Source organism: Petaurus breviceps, unplaced genomic scaffold, assembly GCF_028583685.1.
Source record: "Petaurus breviceps papuanus isolate PSGF00001 unplaced genomic scaffold, PetGlider_PUasm1.0 126, whole genome shotgun sequence".
Lineage (NCBI taxonomy): Eukaryota > Metazoa > Chordata > Mammalia > Diprotodontia > Petauridae > Petaurus > Petaurus breviceps.
In genome coordinates this window covers 65,472,870-65,496,510 of record NW_027185655.1, presented here as the reverse complement: position 1 = coordinate 65,496,510, position 23,641 = coordinate 65,472,870, and the positions used below count along the sequence as shown (strand labels likewise).

At 38.9% G+C, this 23,641-nt stretch overlaps 1 protein-coding gene and 1 long non-coding RNA gene across 5 annotated transcripts in view; one reads left to right on the top strand and one right to left on the bottom strand.

The window, feature by feature from the left end:
• LOC138167707 (uncharacterized) overlaps positions 1-23,641 on the top strand; it is a 44,220-nt gene that overhangs the window by 12,465 nt on the left and 8,114 nt on the right. For 2 of the 3 annotated variants that reach the window (XR_011169952.1, XR_011169950.1), the window contains one exon: positions 10,100-10,724. The exons of the other annotated variant lie outside the window; for it this stretch is intronic. This is a non-coding gene — a long non-coding RNA (uncharacterized lncRNA). Of the gene's footprint in view, positions 1-10,099; positions 10,725-23,641 lie in introns of those variants that run through there. 3 annotated transcript variants of the gene reach the window in all.
• The window catches only part of ASB5 (ankyrin repeat and SOCS box containing 5), a 77,735-nt gene continuing 66,973 nt past the window's right edge, over positions 12,880-23,641 (bottom strand). For both annotated transcript variants that reach the window (XM_069096658.1, XM_069096667.1), the window contains exons 6-7: positions 19,185-19,376; positions 12,880-14,315 (exon numbers count right to left, since the gene is read on the bottom strand). In XM_069096658.1, coding sequence (XP_068952759.1) covers positions 14,188-14,315; positions 19,185-19,376 — 320 coding nt within the window. In that variant the 3' untranslated portion in view covers positions 12,880-14,187. The remainder of the gene's footprint in view (positions 14,316-19,184; positions 19,377-23,641) is intronic.

The following is a 23,641-nucleotide window of genomic DNA, read 5'->3' as shown; positions in this document are numbered from 1 at the left end:
AGGATCTGTAACTACTTTCACATTATACATTAGTCAGGTTATAAGGACGGATTGTACTAGCTGGAATGAAAAATGGTAAAGAGGACATAAAACCAAATAAGAGAAGGAAAAAGATAAGGTATTTTGCTTCCACCTGTGTTATCCATATTTTACAGTTGAATAAACTGAGGCAAACAGGTTTAAGTGATTTGCCCTTGGTCATGCAGCTTGTATTTGAGGCCAGATTTGAACACAGGTGTTCTTGACTACAGACCCAGCTCCCTATTCACTGAGCCACCTAACTCAGGTGATATGAAGTGATATCACCACCCAAATGTTCAAATTACCACTAGACCCACTCCCCAACCTCTGCTATTGTTGTAACAATTTATTTAGCATATATCTTTGATGGGTGCTGACATGTCTGACATGCAGTTTGAGGCATTAGCAAAATTCCTTCATTGGTCCTGATCTCTAAAGGGGAAAATACTTGTCTAGTCCTGTGCTCTTCAGACCCCAGTCTTTTTGGTTAGATCCATGACCACTGCCCAGAAAATACTATAGATGAATATCTGCAATGAGTGATTTAGAGTCCTATTCCCCCAAGGCTCTTTCACATGCCTGTCATGCAGCCTAGAGATCAGCCAAATACCAGCACCCATAATCCCTAGGGAATCTCCTGTTACCATATTTAGTGGCTACTGAAATCAGTTACATATGCCTTTTGTAGTGGATGGAACCATCAGTTATCCAGGCAAAATGGTGTTTCTCAGTTTCTTCAGAAACTCTCCTAGTTTCTCAGGAGCCAGATCCTTAATAGTGAAAGCTCATTGGTCCAGTGGAGGCAAGGTTCCTGGATCTGGATTGAAGGCCTTAGTCTCTGGTATAGTCTCTAACTGTTTGTGAAGATCACTAACACCAGAGGGACCTAAGCACGCATGACTTCTAATGTACTATATCTACTTAGCAACAGAAGCCTTTTATGCTCTACCCTCTTGCTAGGAGGGCCAACTTTATGCAGTTAAGAGGCAACTCTGGGAAAAATGTGAATGCCTGACCCTGTGTTATCTATCAAGTAGCAACTATGGCCTAGTAAAGGCAAACAACTGCCTTTCAAATGCAGTACGATAAATGGCTTTTGTGGGGAGATTTGGGGCTCCAGACAACCCAACCGTGGCTTATTCTGTCCATTCCTTGGTATTTGCTAAAAGCTCCACTGTGCCTGGGCTTTATGAATAGAGACCACCAGAAACATGGACTTTACAGAATCATAAGGGCCATAAGGGAGAGACTGGGAGACATCACCCTTTTTACATCTTTCAGGGCTGTTTTCTCTTCCAGGCCCCACTCTAAAGACAGGTTTGTGAGTGACTTGGTAAAAGCGCAACATCAAGATATTTTGGTGGGGAATGTGGGTTTTCCAAAAGCTAAAGAGTCCAGTGAATCTCTGAGCTTCCTTCTTAGATGTGAGGAATGAAAATTTTGAGAAACATAGTTTCTGGGCAATTAATAGTCAATTTTTTAGTTATGGCTAGTAAATAATAAATTGAGGTCAGTGGTTTCTCTCCAAATCAAAGACAAACTTTAGAGGCTACTTGAATGGTTAAATACCTTTGGGAAAGAGGTTGTCCCTGATAGTGGAAGTTAACTTATTGGTTAACAATTAATAAATTAATGATTACTATGAGAGGTGGACTTATTCTAATGGAGGGGCTTGTCTTAGATCAGCTCACTCTCTTGGACAAAGAGACTCATCGCCCAGATCATATCCCATAGGGGAGGGGAAGGAAGTAATCCAGACCAAGGGATCTACTTCCAACCAGACCACTTATGTACTTGAACTCTGCCAGAACTGTCTAGATTAGATTCTCTTTACCCTTTAATCATAAATCAGAGCTCCTAATTGGGTGGGTTCCCACCCAAGATTTGAGGAGAATGTTAACCCAATCTCAACATCAGCCCTGTCCTTCAGAGGCTGCCTTGTCTTTAAAGGAGTGTAATGCGAATGTAAATTTTAAAGATCTTCCCTGCCCCTAGGCTAAAGTGCACCAGAAGCCTGGGGGAGGGAGGCTTGTTTTTCAGTAGATACTTTTTGATCGGCCAGTGGGTCAATAAGGTTGTTACGTTCTCTGAGCCAGGAGAAGGCTATATAAGCCCTGATGTGTAGCTTTGTTTTGGGACTCACTTTGAGAAGTGTTCTGTGATTTGATCTGAATTCTGGGAAGCCGTTGTTGAGAGTCCCCCGGCTTTGAAAAACCCAGAATGTGGAAACCCAGATGTTGACTGGGTATGGATGTAATGGTTGGACAGTTTGGAAATCTGTCTACTTGATGTTTCTGTCTTGATAATTATGCCTGTATACTTTGAGGTTCAGGGTGCTGACCTTTTCTCCTGAACAAGGTAAACGATATATGTCTGACTGATTAAAGTAAGCTTGTTAACCCATTTTGAGTTGCTTTCCTTTAACAAAGCAGATCCAAGAACCTGTGGTAGCTGCAAACCCTGAGGACGCTTGGGGTGCTTGCTGCTAACAAGGAGGAAATAGGAAAGGGGAAAAACCTGAATCTACCCATATTAATAATTGGTTATTGATAATAATTTATCTCATAGATACTGGGGAAGCAAGTAAGTGTCAGTAGCTTATTTTGGACTGTGCCTGGAATTTTCTGAGTTTTCCTGCCCACTGTATTTCCTAAAAGTTGACTTAAATGGGATAGATGTTAGATTTTCTTAGGATAAATTCCCACCACATGTTCTACATATGGGCCACCATCTGATCCAGGTCCTCTGCCAAGGTGGCCTCATCTGGCCTGGTCAACATTATTTCATGAATGTAGTAGTGTACACTAGTGTCCTCAGGAAGGGAGGCCTCTTTTATTTCTCTGCCTACTATAATGTGACTGTGAAAGAAAATTCAGGTAGATCTTGGGAGGGATGGTGAAGGTATTTGGATTCCTTACCAGGTGAAAACAAATTGTTCTGACTAGCCTTCACCAACAGGGATAGAGGAAAAGCATTGGCAAGGTTGGTAGCCCCATACAACTCACCCTGGGCCTGGGATGCCTGTTCTATAACAGTGAGATCAGTAACAGCTATAGAGATAGGCATGATGACTATGTTCTGTTCTTTGTTAGCTGCCAGGTACCATCTTCCTTGGTTAGAGGTAATGCAGAGTTATTGTAGGGGGATCTGGCATAATGAAATATTTTAGCTTCTTTCATTTCTATCACTAGAGAAGAAATGTCTTTCACTCCCCTGGGGACCTGATATGGTAATGGTGCTAACTATGGGGGATGATTCAGGTAACTCTAAGGGTTTCCATTTATCCAACTTATAGTAACATGTCAAGAAGTTGATGAAATGGCTCACACAAATACTAATCCCATAGTATCCCTTCCCTCCATGGACTGCCCTCTGTAGCTTCACCTTAATGATCCTGGGGCAGAGGCATTGAGAGACATCTCAAGTTTTCGTGGGGCTGAAGGATACTCCTCAAAACCAGAAGATTCCATTGCCCACCCTGGAGTCTGGGGGACTCTGTTACTTCTTTCTACCATTTCCACAGTATAGGTTTGCATTGACAGCAGTACTTGCCCAAGTCACAACTCCCCTGACCTGCTCAAATTTCACCAATTGGTCAGTTCAAACCGGTATGATTGTATGGTGAGGGAAGCCTATAGTTAAAGCCTGAAGCATTTCTGATAGGGCTCCACCTATAAGCGGTTATCTGATTGCCCCAGAGACAAACTGGGCATTGGGAGGGTCAAATTAATCTATTAAACCTATTTCCTTTGGGAATTTCCCCTCTCCCTGGCAGATATCCCTTAGCTACTTTCTGGGTTTCAACACCACAGTTATTGAGCTTCCCCCACACACACACACTCCTCTCCCCCCTTCTTCCTCAGAAGAATTCTTTAGCTTTGGGCTCACACCTCATCACTACCCTTGGCCTTTTGGTTGTAGGGTGGTGCAAAAAACTACTCCCAAAGGGGCGGCCAGGTAGCACAGCGAGTAAGAGCACCGGCTCCAGTGTTGAGAAGACCTGGAGATCGAAACCCGGGCTCAGACACTTAGCACCCATCCAGAAACACCTGGCCGTGTAACCTTGAGCAAGTTACTTAACCCCTATTGCTTAAAAAAAAAAAAAAAAAACTACTCCCAAAGCCTCATTTTATAGAGGGCTCAGAATTTACAGCAAACTTTTCATTTCCCACCATATACGCTGGTTTCAACTACACCATTACCATGTTATACTACCCTTTGGCACACACCCCCTTGTTTTCCACCATTATATTGTAAGCTTCTTGAGGGCAAAGACTGACTTTCTCTTATTTGTATCCTTTGCACTGTCCCTGGCACATAGTAGGCACTTAATAAATGTTTATTTTATTGCATCTCTGAGCTGGTTGCAAGGGTAGTTCATCTTTACAAGGCCAGGTGATAATGACAACATTTCAACCACCTAAAAAGAGACAAAGAACATACCCCTTCTGGAGGCCTCAACAAATTTAGTTGACTCCATAAGAGGAGATCCTTAGAGAATTCCCCCAGACCATTGTAATAGTAATGTAATTTGATCCCTTTGTATTGGCAAAGTTAAGAGGTACTTAGCACCTAGTTTGAAATTAATGAGATCAAACTTCTGTTAAGAAACAAAAGGTATAAACCCCTGTTGCTGACATAACAGGAAATTGCTAATGTAACAGGAAAGGGCAGAACAGGGAGGAGCTAATAGGTATATAAAGAGAAGCCCTCGCTGGAATTTCAGATCTCCTTGGAACCAGGTTCTGGAGGCTGAGGAAGAGAGGCCCAGGCTGGAGAGAATGATTTTTATTTTGAGAACCTGGATGAAGTGATTTTGATTCTGGGAACCAGCTGAAACTTCTGCTGAAGACTTCCAAGGTCCAGCCAGAGCTATTGAGGAGCTGTCAGTGGAAGCATGACTGTGGTGTTGGTACTTTGTTTGTGGCTTTGTTAAGCCTTGACTTCCCAGGATCAGAGACTGTGAAGCATTTAAGGCAGACTAGGCACTGTGAGCTTCAGTGTGAAACAAGAACTGCATGGAGAGCTGGACAAGGAACTGGGAGCTCTCTGCCTTTGAACCCAGGTGACAGTTTGGTGAATCCAGGTAAGAGCTGGGACCATGGAAGGGGAACCAGCGAGGCTGAGAGCCTACCTCAGGTCAAGATGAAAGGATCTCTCCGTGAATACTGAGTGACTGATAAAATTGTAACTTACTTGTGATTGAGGGGTGGATGGCCTGTGTATTTTCCACTACCCCTTAAGAGGGTACTGAGTAGTGACTGATGATGATATTGTAACTTAATTTCAGCCCATGGGTGGAGAACCTTGACTATTTTACTTTGTGTTCCTTAAGGGTGATTGAGTTACTAAGTGATTAAGTGATTGAATTAAGGAGGCTTGCCTCCTTAAGTGATTGAATGATTGAGTTATTAAGTTATTGAATGATTGAATTAAGGACTATGTGATTGAGTGACTAAATGAATGTACTTTGTTCAAAACTATGTGACCACTTTGGTGGAAACTATGTGGGTATTTTAGTGATAGATTGTAACATTGTGAATGCTATATTTTTATTTCTGTGAATGTTTTGCCTTAATTTGTTACTGAATAAATAGACTGTTCACTATACTATGTAATCAGAACCTTGAACTGTTCACAGCAGTAGCCCTCTGGGAAGCTGCTTGTGCTTGGCTTTACAGCCATTAAAGTCTAAAGCAGAAAGTCTTAGCATTCACTCGGTTAGACCTGGTTTTAGCAAAGGGAGGGTCAGGCTGCTAGGTGGCAAGGTAATGGGGCTAGAGTCAAAAAGACCTGAATTCAAGTCTAGCCTCTGACACTGTGACCCTGGGCAAATCACTTAACCCGATTTCCTTCAGTTTCCTCATCTGTAAAATGAGCTGGAGAAAGAAATAGAAAAACACTCTAGTATCTTTGCAAGAAAAACCCCAAATGGGATCATGAAAAGTCAGACATGACTGAAATAACTAAATAACAAGACAACTATTAGACCACACCCTTAAGAGTCATTGCTCTAAGGACTCATCAGGTTTGTTTTTGAATTTCTCTAGTATCCACCTCAGCTTTTTGGTGGAGTCTACCCACAGCTTGTCCCCTCAGGACAGAAAGGTAAGGCCCTCTTGACAGCAGTAAAAGGATAGCTATGAAACTAATAACCCAGGAGTCCCTCAGTCTCTGACCCAAGTCTGTTCTCCTCCAATCTCAGGGCTCCTATCTTAGCAGGAACTGGGACCTTTGGGTCAGAGACTATAAATTGGGACCCCTCCTCATCTACATTAGAAGAGATCCCTTCACTTGTGTAGCTAGCAGCTCCACTAACTTTCCACTAACTCAGCTTTCTTTTTTATTTTTTAGCTTTATTTTATTTTTAATTTATGTAATGAAACAAGCATTTTCAAGTATAGTATGATAAAAAAAAATTTGCACATGAAACTGCAAATCCGTTATGTACAACTTGTTATTCCTTTTAAATATATAATAAAATTAACATGTAAATTTATTTTTTTTCTTCCCTCCTTCCACACACCCCCCGCCCATGGCTACCATTAGACATACACACACATACACACATGTATATGTAATGTCATTCTGTACATCTATTTATCAGTTCTTTCTCTGAATGTAGATAGCACCTTCCTTCATATGCCCTTTGTAATTAATTTGGGTATTTGTAATAGTTAAAATGAGTTAGTCACTCAAAATTGTTCTTGGAAGAATATTGCTATAACAGTGTTCTCTTGAGCGATACTGTGTGCAATGTTCTCTTGGTTCTGCTCATTTTGCTCTTCATTATTGTGTGCAAGTCTATTTATGTTTTTTCTAAGATCTTTGAGCCCATCATTTCTTATGGCACAGTAGTATTCCATCACAATCATATATAACAACTTATTCAACCATTCCCCAAATGATGAGCATCCCTGTGATTTCAAATTCTTTGCCATCACAAAGAGAACTGCTATAAATATTTTAGAACATACAGGTTATTTTCCTTTTTCCATAATCATCTCTGGAAATAGTCCTACTAGTGATACTGCTAGGTCAAAGGGTAAACCAACTTAATAACTCTTTGGGCATAATTCCGGTTGGGTTTCCAAAATGGTTGAATCAGTTCACAACTCCACCAATAACGAATTAGTGTCTCTGAATCATTGCATGTATCATGAAAGCCAAGAGCTGTCTCTAGCTGCTAAATGCACTGACCCAATTTACTTTCAGACTGACTGCATTGGTAGTCTGATTAATGCAGTATAGTCAACAACAACCATGTAATGCTGGCCTTGGCACTTTCTTTACCCTCCCAGACAGCCAATTCCAGTACCCATGGAATAAAACCATCTGCCTGAGTTGTTGCCTGTCCCACAAAGAGGACTCTCCACACCCAGGATGGATCTGGTGAAAGGAAACCAGGCAGTGTTCTTCCTCCTGATTAGACCACCCCCCTTCTCCATATTTACAGGGTTATTCTGCTAATTTAACTCCAGTGTGAACCATGGTGTATCTCATCTCATCCCAACTTGCCAAAACTATGTTCCATGTAGGGATTCAAGGTCAGATAAATAACTTTCTCTAGTAGTTTTAAAATGATTTTGGCAGAGAGATCCATATTTTAACAAGTAATTTATCAAGAAACTAAAAGATTAAAATTTAATAATGTTTGGAAATAATAGTACCATATTCAGTTATCACTAAAAACAATCTCCCTTAAAGTATTGAAACAGAAATTCTTACTCTAAACCATCTTAACAATATAAAGAAAATAAATAATGAGCTCAACACAGTATCAGAAAGTAGGATGCTATTATTTACCAAAGGACTGGCTTCTGCTTCTTGGTTAGGTGGGTATTCTAAGAGCAACTACTAGGGCAGAGAGGAATAGAGAATGTGAAAAGGGAGTGAAATAAGACTGGGGAAGTAGTTTGGAACCAGACTGGAGAAGGTCTGAAATGCCAGGCAACTGAGTTTATTTTACCCTATAAATAATAAGCCCACTGATGATTTCTCACCAGGTGAGTGACATGGGCAGAGCTATGCATTAGATAAATTAAAGTTGGCACTTATATAAAAAATGAATTGAAGAAGAGAGAGACTGGAGATTCGAAGAACCATTAGGCAGGAAGCTATTAGGTGAGGATGAGGGCCAGAATAATGAATGCTGACAGTGTGTGAGAAGAGAAGGTATTTTCTGACTAAAGAATAATATTCAAAATAAGGCACAAAATACAGACATGCTGAAACTTAAAATGTCATTCTAGAAACTGCATTTCTTTGACACCAGATCCATAGGAGAAAAGGGGCAGCTAGGTGGCACAGTAGATAGATTACTGGGCCTGGAGTCAGGAAGACTCCTCTTCCTTAGTTAAAATCTGGCCTCAGACACTTAATAGTTCTGTGACCCTGGGCAAGTTATTTAACCTTGTTTGGCTTAGTTTCCTCATCTGTAAAATTAGCTGGAGAAGGAAATGGCAAACCCCTCCATTATATTTGTCAAGAAACCCCAGATTGAGGTAGCTAGGTGGCACAGTGAATAGAGCACCGGCCATGGAGACAGGAGGACCTGAGTTCAAATGTGGCCTCAGACACTTAACACTTACTAGCTGTATGACCTTGGGAAAATCATTTAACCTTAACTGCCCTGTTCCCGCCCCCTTCCCAAAAAGACAAAAAAAAAAAGAAACCCCAGATAGAGTCATGAAGAGTCACACATGTGTAGAATGACTTTCAGTGAAGTTTCCCCATTCTGAATATCATACATACGTTCTTATTACTTCCTTGTATTTTGTAACTAAGTTCAGTATTGTTTCCCCATATATATGTAAGTCACTGTGTATTTCAAGGTAATGTAAGAGCTATTGAGTATTAATACAATTGATTGTATTAACTATTGAGACCAAATTAGAGGTGTTTTTAGTTTGGGGAAAAGAATGGTAGTTGAGTGGTAGCAAAGGGTTAAGTTTCTATAGAACTGCAAGAATTGCTGAAACAAGACTACTGATAAAAAGTACCAGACGGTAGCCTTGGGAAGAAGTTTGAGTTCCCAGAGAACTCCTAGATAATACTAAAAATGAAATAATGTAGATAAAAGGAGCTGGTGGATTTGACCAATCAAAAAGCAGACAGCTGCCTTGGGATGCTCAGGCCCAGATAAGGACACATCTAGGTTGGACTGATGGGGGTTCAGTATTCTGAGGATGTTACTGTGCTTGCGTAGTGGATCTCATGTATTATGTATGTTATCTAACAAAATTAGTGCCTCATTAGTAATAATTAGGTTAATGTTTGGGAGGGGTGGGTAACCCTTGCTTATTTAACCCAGCTTCTGCTCCTGTAAGGCAGCCTCCTCTCTCTGGGCATAGTTCTAGCAACTGGACCTCCTGCTTCTCGCGAGATTCTAATAAACTTTTCTGCTTCACTTTGAGAGGTCTCCGAGTGATCAAATTTTGGGTTAGGGGCTCCGTACCCCACACACACATGACCAAAAAATGACTGAACAACACAACAAGCACAGGAGAAATAAGAAACGTGTTATGTATTACCTCATCTTTTAAATTCCATCTTTGGGTTTTTTTGCTGCTTATTTGGAAATAAATGTGGATAGGATTCTCATTAAAAAGTGAAAGATGTGCTGTGTATTGCCTCATCTTTTAAATTCCATCTTTGATTTTACTGCTTATTTGAAAATAAATGTGGATAGGATTCTCATTAAAAAATGAATTCAATGATCACATCTAGTTTTATATGAGACTACTTCCATATTAACATAGATTTAGGTCTGGAAGGAACCATATAACTCAGAGAATTCAACTCCCTTACTTTATAAATAAGGAAAATGAGGCCTTGAAGATGCCTGGATTTGGAGTCAGAGGTTTTAACTCCCAGCTCTTCTGCCACCTGTGGTGGTGGTTTTTGTCCTTCCTTCTCTAAGAGGACCATGACATCAGAGAGATGATGACATGACTTGAAATTGAGACTAGTCCCAGTTGGGTAACTCATCTCATTCTCTCATCTCTCCTCTCCTCTCCTCTCCAACAAATAGCTTTATCTTCAAAGATTCAAAACTTATCACATTCATATAATTCAGCAGGTAACTAGGTGGTACAGTGGATAGAGCACTGGGCTTGGAATCAGGAAGAAGACTCATCTTCATGAGTTCAAATCCAACATCAGCAAAAGGAGGCATTGGACTAGATGGCCTTTGAGGTCGCCTTCAGTTCTCTGACCCTATGACTTGTCTGGATCATACAACCATACCCACAACATGAACTCAGGTTCACTGAAACCAGATTCAGTGTTTTTGTCCTGGAGCTCTGCTGCCTTAGAACTAACAGATTCACAGTGCCTTGAAAACAGCAAATTTTCAATAAATATTTGTTGATTGAATGAAATGAATTTGTTGAAGGAAAAAGTTTTTGTAATAGGGATATTTCCATGTCACTATAAATTTAGCATTTAATATACAACAATGATGCTTCAATTTTTCTATACATGATTATTTATAGTTGGAAAATCTGCATAATGCTAAATATCCTTAATAAAGTTTGAAATATTTTAAAAAATATTTTGTATTATGGTTTTGGACCTATCCATAGGTTACATACATGGTAATTCGAGCCTTTCAGGAATATAAGTAAGAACACAAAAGCCCTGGAAAAAGAAGTTAAAAGAAAAAAGCCCTCTGAGCTACCAAAATCTATCACAAAATCTACACTAAAGTTTATTACAAACTTTACTTTTAGAAGTCCCTTCAAGCCCTGACTCAGTCTCTTTCCTTTAATTGACACATAATTCTAACTATTTACCAAGCCCAAAACAGATTAGAAGGCTCAGTGGCAGCTACAAGAATTAATCATTGACACACTGGTAGTAAGACAGACAAACTATAAAAAGTAGACAAGAATGCAAAGAATAAGTAGCTTGTAGCCATTTCATACTGGGGCAAACAGCCCCCCATACCAAAATATCCCCCCCCATACCACAAGGACTTGGGAGGCCACCATTATGTATTATTTGATATCCATAATAATGACCCTGAATCATCAAAAAGAGTTAATTTGTATTTTGCATAATTAATGACATTATGAACATCAATAAGTCATTTAGTTGCTCTGAATCTAAGTTTCTTCATCTGTAAATTATACAAGTATTATTTCAAATGTTTTGTTTTTTTTCTGCAGGGGGGAAGGTAGGGCAATTGGGGTTAAGAGACTTGCCCAAGGTCACAAGGCTAGTTTTTATGTTAAGTGTCTGAGGCCAGATTTGAACTCAGGTCCTCCTGACTCCAGGGCTGCTGCTCTATTCACTGCTCCACCTAGACACCCCTCGAATGTTAATATAACAAATAATATTTATGTTACCTACCACTTAGGGTTACCGGGAAAGTGTTTTGTAAGCGGCTGTTATTGAGTCATTTTCAGTCACATCTAATTCTTTTGTGACCCCATTTGGGCCTTTCTTGGCAAAGGTAATGGAGTGGTTTGCCATTTCCTATTCCAGCTCATTTTTACAGAGGAGGAAAGTGAGGCAAACAAGGTAAAGTGACTTGCCCTAGGTCACTTTACCAAGGACAGAGCTAGTGTCTCAGACCATATTTGAACTCATGAGTATGAGCCTTCCTGATTTCAAACGTAGTGCTCTATCCACTACATCGCCTAGTTGCTTTGTAAACTATAGAGTTACACAGATTAACCAATCAATTAACAAGTATCAATTAGGCACCTCCTATGTGCCAGGTACTGTGGTAGGCATCAGGCATACAAAGACAAAAATAAAACAATCACTACCTTCAAGGTGCTTAATGGAAGGATATAGTTATAATTATTACTGTAAATTGAACCAACTTAATAAAAATAATGGTAAAAGGATCAAATATAGAGCTGGAAGAGACACCAGAGGCCACTAAATCTGATTCCCCCTTATTTTGCAGATGAAGAAATTAAGGCTGAGATCTTGAGAAATTTATTTGCCCAGGGTCACCCATCCAATTAGGCAGGACTTGAATTCATCTTCTACACACAGATCCTGAGTGTCTATACTATTGTCACTGATGATGTGTAGATTTGTGACAGTCTATGCCCAAGATTTGGGGAAAATATTCTATTGCTACTTTTCTCACATGCATTTGCTTTGGATCAACCACAGCACTAGCTACCTAGTGAGAACAAATACAATGTCAGGGACTAGTGAACAATGATTTCTGGTGGGTACAGATTAACTGAGCTTTGAACCTAGGGTAAATTTCTGGAGGACACTCCCTTTCCCCCCTCCCCACCACCACCACCACGGGAAAGGAGGTGTCTCTGGTGCTACAAAGGGTGATACCACACATATAACTTAAGTTCTTACCATTTAAAAGCTTGACAACAGAAAGTCTTTAAGAATACCATTTATAAGGTAAAGAGTTCTTGGTTTGTGGGTGGTAGTAGCTACACAACAGGTCTAGTTAGAGACAGTGTGAAATGCTGAGTGTCTTTGTGACTTACTTAGCTTTCCCAAACTAAATTGCTAATCATTTGGCAGTTCACAAAATAACTGATAGTATTTCTTAGGTGTCTGCTAGCTGAAAAAAAAAATGAAATATCTATCCACTTGGAGCTGACCAGTGTCCTTATCACTGGATCAACTTTTTTTTTAAGCAATTGCGGGTAAGTAACTTGTTCAAGATTACACAGCCAGTTATTTTGTGTGGGTGTTAAGTATCTGAGGCCAGAACCGATCCTGGGTCTCCTGACTCCAGGCCAGTGCTCTTACTCACTGTACCACCTGGCCGCCCCTGGATCAACTCTTGAACCAACAAAACAAAACAAAACAAAACCCCAAATCTTTATGATTCATTAAAACACACACCAAGTCAATAATACAAAATTTTGAAAAAAAAATCAGATTTTATTAAGAATATTTTACATTTCACTCAAATATACTTACAACTCAAGGGATGAATACAATCATATTTACCCTTGCAGGCACCACTGGTATAGAAGTAACCCCCATATTTATAACACTCCCCTCTCTCCCACCCCCATCCCATTCATTCATTATTGTCTACAGATATTGCAAACTCTACCTTTTATTGTAAACAACAACAAAACACCATTAATAAGGTGTGGATACAGTGTTGCAGATTTTGATGTTGCTTTAGTTTATATTAGTATTCTGAAGGTATTTTTTAAAACTGTAATTTTTCACCAATTTTTTATAAAAGGTGTAACTTACATTTTATTCAGAGCTAGACTGGCCTATCCCCTGGAGACTGAGGAGTGTACATTACAGATTCTTAATCAATTTCACAAAGTGTCAGTCCTACCTGTTCCTGAAATCTGCTCCTGGGTTCTTAAGCTGATTTATGTAAACAGTGAAGAGAAATTTCGAATACAGTAATCTGTCCCTTAGAAGGAGGACATGTGATAGGTGAGTGACAGGCCTGGAGATTCTAGCAGGTAGTTCTATTAGCCAGGATTGTATTTTAGGCCCTGTCCACCCTGGATAAACAATACCTATTGTTTTATTTCTTTAACAAGCCCCATTTAGTCTCTTAGTGACTTTCTAAGTGTTTAGTATCTTTTGTAGGTTCTTTAGGGTCAGAGCTATCTTTGCTTTTCAACATGTTTCTTAGAATGAAAAAATTAAATACAGGGAATTTCCTTTAATAAGGTACAGCTCTGATACAAGATCTCTCCTTGCTATTCTTTCCAAAGTATGACTCACAGCCTACAGTTATACAAAAACAAACCAAGTTCAATAAACAGTTTGAATAGATACAACTAAACCAGTAACTTGACACCTGAAGAAATATAGATCACAATTTATAGTATGATGTAGTCTGAATAGTTTTAATAAGAGTTTGCATTTCTGTTTATGTTCAAAGATTAGATTACATGAAAAATAGAGGATTTTTTTTTTTTTACATTAACAAAGGTATTCTCTGGACTAGCTAATGAAATCTAGACCATATGGTGCCTCAGTACATAAAATACAAAGAACAGTTAACATCAACCAAAATAATTCAACATCCAATTAATAGATATTAAGCTACAACTATCTACACATCTTCCCTGAGGGCTGTCACACCCTATTTTACTTCATCACCTGGGTATCTGGATGGGAAACATACAGCATTCTAGAGAACAAACATCAATATTAGCTTTTTGAGTCATCAAGGGTGAGTTTATTGCTTCATTGGTATTGTAGGAAGTCTTTTAGGAGCGTTGGAAGCTGGAGCTGGGGAACGAGATGTAGCCTGGCTCTTCCTATGCAGTTCCGGATACACAGCCGGCAAAGTTGGCACAGAGAACTCGGGGTGGCTATAAATAAAGCATAAGAGGGTTTTGTCAATCAGGGCCCATGGAAATTTTCTGTGCTTCAACATTTTATCAAACCCTTCAACAAAATATTATACAACAGATGATATGCTCCATGGTACATTTTGTTGACAAGAGTTTAGATCCCTGGATCAAAATTGACTCACAAGATGAAATAAAAGTAGTGGTTTTACACTCCTAATTTTCTGGCTTCCAAAGTACAAGATAGGGAGTTAATTTTGCTCTTAGAAGCGAGGCTAACATATGAGCCAAAAAAAGAAAAAAGATTGTGAATGAACCCAAGGGATAATTTTACCAGAAATTGTACTTTTCCAAACTGTGGTGAAACATGTGATTTGAAATGAAATTTACTGTAACATCTATATGTAGGCCTGAGAAGGGAAACGTGTTGTTACATTAAAAAACCGCATGAGTAACCACCATTTTGTGAAGCTGAGTTTCAGATGCTTGTAAGTCATCTGATTTTGAAGGAGTCACAAAATGGCTCTGACTCCCAAAGGTCTCCCTACTGAAGGAATGTCACAAACCTACCCCTTTTCCTCTCCCCTCAGTGTCCCCTGATCCTCTCCACCAATAAGAAACCAGGTGTCTCAATCCCTATAATCCTGTTTTACAGACCCTCCAAATTGTATATTAACTGTGTAGAAACCAATGGTCATTGATATTGTCTACTGAGAGTCTTGGTCGTGGTTTGTTTCTGCAACTTCATGTGTTGTTAAATAAATTATTATCTGGATGTAACTATTTGGTTTCTTTATTCCACCATAACAATATAAACATGTATAAATTTTTATGCATGGGTAAACATGTTTCCTCCTTGTGTTTAGATTGAGTTGATGAGACTTCAGGCTTTGGGAATGAAGGTGGGACCTATCTCCTCACCCCCTCACATTTTTTTTTCCACTTTAGTCTTAGTATACTCAGCACCTAGCACAAGGATGAGCACATTTGGGGTGTGTTGGGAGAGAGAGAAGACCTGGAGCTGTGATTTTGCTGGTATAGGGAACTCCCTAAATGTAAACTATTTCAGGTAATACAAATTAGCCAAATTTATATGCAACTCAAATCATTCATAATTTACATTCTTAAAGAATTATGTGGAAAACTGAGAGTACTTGAGGCAGGTCTTGACCCCAGATCTTAACTCCAAGGTCAGCTCTACAGCTATTACTTTTTTCCTCTCATTTTGTACATGGTAGGCACTTAATAAATGTTTGTTGATTTAACTCAGTACAAGTTTCCAGAAAGTACTAAGCAAAGACTAAAACAGAACCACATGTTATCCTTTTCCAAAGATAACAAACAGAATTAGGGTCAGCTGGGTGGTACAGGCAATAGAGCACCAGGTCTGGAGTCAATATAGATCTGAGTTCAAATCCCATACTTGCTACTTGTGTGACCCTAGGCAAGTCACTTAACTTGTTTGCCTCAGTTTCCTCATCTATAAAATGAGGATTATTGAACCTACCTCCCAGGGTTGTTGTGAAGGTCAAATGAAATAATAATTGTACAATATTTAACACAATGCTTGGCACACAATAAATACTATTATTGTTATTATTATTAAATGGAAAGAATATGTCAAAATAATGCAAAGAAAAACAAAAAATCGCACTAGGAGTACAGCATTTGCATTGATTATAAGTATTTTTTAAAAGATACATAAGAGAAAGTATAAATTATAGAGATTAGAAAAGAATTTAGCACGTGCTTAATGTATTACATTTATTAGCTACTAGCTGTCTCCTTTTTATAGATAAAGAAAGTAGATCCCAGAGGCAAAGAAATTTACCCAAAGTCACACAAATAGTTAACATCACTGATATGTTTATAATAACAGCAAAGAATATCAAAGTTTTTGTTGAGTTAAGTAAGGAATGAGAACATCAACAAGGAATTATAGACAGAGTCTGAAACAAACTGTTTATCTATTTTCTCAGAAAAACAACTTACACATTTCCTAGAAATTGTGTTCTTTAGAAAATATGTACAGACTTCTAAAGTTCTTCAATTTATGACAGAAAAAAATACTTATATTTCCAGAAGGACATTTTTTATTCACTACTACACTTAATATTTAAAATAAAACCTAAACCATATTTTACCCTCTTCCTCAAAATTACTTCCTTTCTTTCTCTAACTTATACAACCCATTAAGTCAATTTACATTTTAATGGCATTTGTATATGTGTGTGTGTGTGTGCATTTATTTGACTTTTTTCTTTTTTTTTAAGTACATGACATTGTTGAAAGAGATCTCCACTGTGGGGTAAGGGAGGGGGTAGGCAGAATGCCTACAATGGAACCTTGGTTCTATTTCTCTGTGACCTTGGGTTTTGGTCTCCTTTGTTCTCAATTTTCTTATCTGCAAAATGAGAGGGATGGGCAATGGAATCTCCAAGGTTGCTTCCAATTCTAAAATTCTTAGGATCTGTGTGTTACTTTTGTGAATCATGTAATTCCACAAGTGAAGGATTAAGAAGAGAGGAGTGACCTCAAAATGAACTCCATGTTGGATTAAAGAGGAGTTAAAAGGATCACAGAACACCAAGATCTGAGAATTAGAAGGGACCCAAACACATTCTGAACCAACCCCTACCTCATTAAAAATCCCCTCAGTAATGACTTTAGCAAGTGGTCATCTACTCTTTGTTTGGAGACCTTGAATGAGCACAAACCCATAACCTGTTCTTCTATGGGATTACTCCAATTATTAGGAAGTTGGACATGTAGCCCACAACTGCCTCAATTAAGCTTCTGCCCTTTGGGAGCAAGAAAAACAAGTTAATCCCTCATTTACATGACAGCCTTTCAGATACTTGGAGGATAGTTTTCATGTCTTCCTTTAGTATCTACTACAAGCCAAACAACCAATTTTATCCATCATTAGCATGATCACAAGACTTTTCATTATCTCAATTTGCCCTATTCCAAATATTCTCCATATTATCAGGGTTCTCTCTCCTAAAATAGAGAGGTAAATACAATATGCCAAATATAGTTAGGATCACTTAGAGAACAAATGAGGTCCCTTAACTAACTGTCTATATTCAGGCAAAACAGTAACAACAAACAATAATGAAAGGGTATATGTACAATGGCAATATACCCATATTTATTAGGCCAGTCCCAATTTCAAGAAAAGCATATTAACTTTTACAAAAGTTTTGCAAAAGAAATCTTTTTGTTGAATCATGTGTTCCAATTTTTATTTAGAAAATATGATCACTGAATATAGAAGATGACAACAATGCAATCTACGTTCCACAAGAGACAAAACCTGAGGAAATCAGTTAGAAAGATTCAGGTTAAAAATAAGACAGATTTCCTAAACAATAATTGCAAAAATGCCTGTAAAGAAAGGCTGTGGAATATATTTCCTTGAAAAACCTTAGAAAAGGACAGACTTTTCTGGTTCTATCACAGGCTCTGGTTCAAAAACCTGTGAAGGTTTTTGGTGAAGTTTTTCTGTGTCTAGATTGACCAAATTAGATGACCCCTCACAATCTATGGAATCAAAGTATCTTTGAGTGGGTAAGGACCGTGGAGGCCATTTAAGTTAACCTTCTATATGATGATTCGATGACAACTGAAAGGTGCTGAAAAAAATGGTCCAAGGGTCACGAGTCTCCGATCCAATACGTAGCCAAGGCCTGTCAATATCACCTTCACAATCTCTCTTGAAAACTCCCCATTTCTTCTGACACTGTGACCATACTGGTGCAGGCCCTCATCCCTTCATTCCAGGACTATTTCAATATCCTGCTGGTGATTCTCCCTACATCAAGTCTCTCTCCGATCCAATTCATCTTCCATTCAGTCACTAAAATGATTTTATGAGAATACAGACTTCATCATGTCACTGTCTTATTCAGTGAATTCCAGTGGCTCTCTACTGCCTCCAAGATCAAATGTGAAATATGCTGTTTGGCATTCAAAGCCCCTTCATAAGCTAGCCCTCTACCTTGACAATCTTTTTATACCTGGGATAATTGCAGAAGTCTTTTAAGTGGACTCCCCCCTCCAATGTACCCTCCATACAGATGTCAAAGTGATTTCACCTTCCCTATTCAATAGACGTTAGTGGCTTTAGTATACCTAGGATCAAATAGAAATTCCTCAGTTTAGCTGTCCTTTGTGCCTGTAATGCTCTTCTCCCAACCTCTGCCTCCTAGAATTCCTTGCTACATATACATCAATCCACTGACATGGTCTTTCCCATGAATAAGATACTTCATCTCTTAGCTCTGGGCAGTTTCTCAGGTTGTCCCTCATGTCTCCTTCCTCATCTCTACCTCCTGGCTTCCCTGGCTCCCTTTAAGTCCCAAATAAAATCCCATCTTCTACAGGGTGCATTTCCCAATCCCTTTTAATTCCAGTACTTTCCCTTTCCCTGTTAATTATTTCTTACTTATCTTGTATACGGCTTGTTTGCATGTATTTGTTTGCATCTAATTTCTTCCATTAGACTGTAAACTCCCTGAGAACAGGAATTGTCTTTTGTTTCTTTTTGTATTCCCAATATGTAACACAGTGGCTGATACATAGTAATTACTCAATTAATTGTTTATTAATTGACTGATTGATTGATGTTTGTAGTAAAGGAACTTTTCATGTTTTGGGTGTAAGTAATAAAATTCATTCTCAGTATAATCTCTGTTCAACTTCTCCACTGGAACAGTACCTCTGGATTGTGTTTTTCTATGAATTTGAAAACTACAGAATACATCACATCAAATCAACTTTCCTACTTGTTGAAATTCACACACACACACACACACACACAGATAAACCATGGACTTGAAAATTCCAAACATTTTCAAGAGTGTACGTATAAAAGCTCTCCCTTACCTTCCTGCTGCAGCAACATCCTCTCTACCAAGCTGCTGGGAGTAGCTACATCCACAGGCCGCTGGAGCTCTGTATTTTTAGCATTGATGTCAGCCCCAAATTCAAGGAGAGCACCCACAATCTCTAAGCTGGACTGCTGAGCAGCAGCATGTAATGGAGTGTCCCAATACTTGCCTTTTTGAACATCAGCACCTACGTTTGCAAAGGGAAGGATGGAAAAAAGACTATTAAAATCCTGAAAGTCCTTAACTTTTATATCTCTAACTTATAACTAGTCCTAGGTCTATTTAAGCAAATTATTTAAGCAAACAATTCTCTATGGAAATTATGAATGGTGCACATAATTTTTACCAGATGAGGATTAAATGACCTTGGTAGTCTTCTACAAAATGCCCCTCTTATTTCTTCTCCCACCAAGAATTAATCAGTCAAAAAATATTTATCAAATGCTTATGTGCCAGGCATTGTACTAAGCCCTGGAGACATAATAAAAAAAACAAAAATAGTCTCTATTCTCAAGGATTTTACTGTAGAGTCTGCAGGAATATATATGTGTATACATATAAATGTATGTATATATGTGTATACATATAAATGTATGTATGTATGTGTATACCCACACAAACCTCTCTTTGATTTCTCCACTGGAACAGCACTGTATTATTATATTTTTCTACTAATTTGAAACCTAAAATGTACTGCATCAAATCAACTTCCTACTTAAAGAAATTCACAAACATGAATAAAACATACATGTAAACATGTGTTTATATACATGTGTGCATATTCATGTGTGTATATGAACATACACATTATATACTGACTAGATTATAGTGGCCTTGGGATGAAAGAAAACTAGTATCTGGAGACTTGGAAAGGTTTCCCTAAGGAGGTGTACAGTAACTGAATCTTGAAAGAAACAAGGGATTCAAAGAGGCAGAGGTTGGGAGGAAGAGCACTGTAGGCACAAGGGACAGCTAAGCGGAGGAATTTTTATTTGATCCTAGGGATAACAGAACCACTGGAGTCTACTGAATAGGGAGGGTGAAGTCACTTTGACACCTGTATGGAGGGTGGATTGAAGTGGAGAATCCACTTAGAAGACTTCTGCAATTATCCCAGACAATAGGTGATGAAAACTTGGAACTAGGGTGGTGGCTATGTGAATGGAGAGGAGGGGATATATGTGAAGAAAGCATCACAAGACTTGGTAACAGACTGGATATGAGGTGAGTGAGAGTGAGAAGCCGAAGATGACATCAGGGTGGAAAACATGGATGAATGGGAGGATGGTGGTGCTCTCAATAGGAATGAGGGAGTTCTGAAGTGGGGTGGGTTTTGTAAAGAAAGATAATGAATTTTATTTTAGCTATCTTGGGTTTGATATGCCTGGGACATCCAGTTTGAAATGTCCAACAGGTAGGTGTAAGGAAAGGTTCAGAAGAATAGGGCTGGATGAATAGATCTGGAAATCTCTCACATAAAGATGATGACTGAATTCATGAGAGTTGATGAGATCACCTGTGACATAGTATAATAGTACAGAGGCTATTCTGGAATCCATTGATAGATCTGACATCTGTGAACTTGGATGGGGCAAAAAAAAATACCTTTTTTTAAGTTTAGGTTTTCAGAAACCCCTAACTAAAATTTCACATTTCCTCTAATTATCGATGTAGGCAACTAAACCTGAGAGTCCATAGATTTCACTAGGCTCTCAAAAGGACTCACAACCTCCCCATCAAAAATAAAAAGGTATGGAGGGAAAAGATAATAAAGTCCAGTACAAATCCTAGACCTTAATTTAGAAATGTCAAGGTCATCCACTGTTTCTGGGGCCATTGCCCGTCATCTTGACTTTTGTCTTGCCACTGGACTTTGATGGGACTAGAAGAAGCTCCAGTCTCACTTAAATCCAATTTATGCACAAGTGAAAACACCACCCTTGTGATGTCATTGGTTCTTTTTGAGAATGAAGGACCAACAACCACAATACATAGTTAATGGATGTTACATGGATGAAGAGCTAGCAAAGGTATTGAGAAGAAACATTTAGACATGTCAGAAGAGAACCAAGAGTCACAATAAACCCAGAAAGGAAAGGCCATGCAGTTAAAGGTGGTTAATAGTACCAAGTACAGTATAGAAGGCAAGCAGAATGAGAAAAAAGGAAAGCCCTTAGATGTGGCAATTAAGAAAGCACTGATAGACTTCAGAAGGAGCGTCTTCTGTTGAATGATGGAATTGGAAGCCATACTGCAGAAGTGGAGGCATCATGTATAGACAACTTTTTGGAGGAATTTGGCCAAGAGAGGGAGTAGATACAGGGATAGTAGCTTTCTGGGAGAGTAGGTTTTAGTGAAGATTTTTAAGAATGGAGGATGGTGACTCCAACCCTGGGTCTTGATTCATTATACCAGATTGCATTTCATTTAAAATAAATGGGGGGGAATGGTGGAGCCAAGATGGCAGAGTAAAAGCACAAACTTGGCTTCAGCTCCCACTCCAATCACTTCCAATACCTGTAAAAAAGATGACTCTAAACAAATTTTAAAGCTATAGAACCTACAAAGAGACAGAGAGAAACAAATCTCCCTTGGAAGGCAGCCTGGCAGGCCGACATGAAAGGTCTATTGCAGTGTGCTGGGAGCCAATCACAGTCCCCCATGAGCAATGGTTCTGGCCCCAAGGCAGACAGACATGCCAGAGCAGACTTCAGGAGGTGAATCACCAGCAGCTGTGGTGGTTTCCACACTTCTCAACCCATAAACACCAAAGAGAAAACAAAAGATCAGTGGGGAACTCTGTTGGAAGGGTGAAGGAAGAGTGAGGTTGAGCCCCTGCCCCCAGGGTGAAAAGTGGTGACAGCATGGTGGCTGCAGCTGCTGTTGCCTACCTGCTTCCAGAGCTCCTGGCCTGCAGATCTTAGGGGGACCAAGCGACCATTCATAAGGTAATCACTTGTGCTTTGACCTGATTGGACATGGATCATGGTCTTGGGTGGTGGTCCTGGGGTGTGTGGCCAGTGTGCCAGAGCTTGTGGGGGCTGTAAAGAGGGCACCCAACTAATAGATCCAGCAGCTGTGAAAACTCCAGTAATTTGGGACACAGCTCTCTCCATTCTGTAAGCAGAGTTCTACTGTGGCAAAGAGCTCAAAAGTCAAGTAATTGGCAAGATGAGCAAGTAGAGAAAGCACAATCAGACCATACAATCCTTTTTCCGGGAAAGGATCAAAGCATGGAACTGGAGGAGGACAATGAAGTCAGAACTCCTGCATCAAAAGTTTCCAAGAAAAATATGAACTGATCATAGGCCATGGAGGAGCTTAAGAAGGATTTTGAAAATCAAGTAAGAGAAGTGGAGGAAAAACTGGGAAGAGAAATGAGAGTGATAAAAGAAAATCATGAAAAATGAGTCAACAGCCTGCTAAAGGAGACCCAAAAATACAATGAAGAAAATAACACCTTAAAAAATAGGCCAACTCAAATGGCAAAAGAGGCCCAAAAAGCCAATGAGGAGAAGAATGCCTTAAAAAGCTGAATTTGCCAGATGGAAAAAGAATTTCAAAAACTCACTAAAGAGAATAATTCCTTCAAAATTAGATTGGAGCAATTGGAAGCTAATGAATTTATGAGAAACCAAGATACTATAAAACAGATCCAAACAAATGAAAAAATAGAAGGCAATGTGAAATATCTCATTGGAAAAACCACTGACCTGAAAAATAGATCCAGGAAAGATAATTTTAAAATTATTGGACTACCTGAAAGCCATGATCAAAAATAGAGCCTAGACACCATCTTTCAAGAAATTTTCAAGCAAAATTGCCCTGATATTCTAGAACAAGAGGGTAAAACACTGATTGCCTCTTGAAAAATATCCCAAAAAGAAAACTCCTAGGAATATTATAGCCAAATTCCACAGTTCCCAGGTCAAGGAGAAAATACTGCAAACAGTCAGGAAGAAACAATTTGAGTATTGTGGAAACACAATCAGATAACACACGACCTAGCAGCTTCTACACTAAGGGATCCAAGAGCTTGGAATATGATATTCTGGAGGTCAAAGGAACTAGAACTAAAAAAAAGAATCACCTACCCAGAAAAACTGAGTATAATGCTACAGGGAAAAATATGGGCATTCAATGAAATACAGGATTTTTAAGCATTCTTGGTGAAAAAAACAGAGCTGAACAGAAAATTTGACTTTTGACTTTCAAATTCGAGAAGCAAGAGAAGCATGAGAAGGTAAACAGGAAAAAAAAACATAAGGAGCTTATTAAAGTTGAACTATTTACATTCCTACATGGAAAAACCATAACTGTAACTCATAAGGCTTTTCTCAGTATGAGGATAGTTGAATGGAATATATATGTATATGTATGTATAGGAGGGTGTATGTGTATTTACATATGTATGTGAGTATGGGCATATGTATGTTCATATATACATAATAC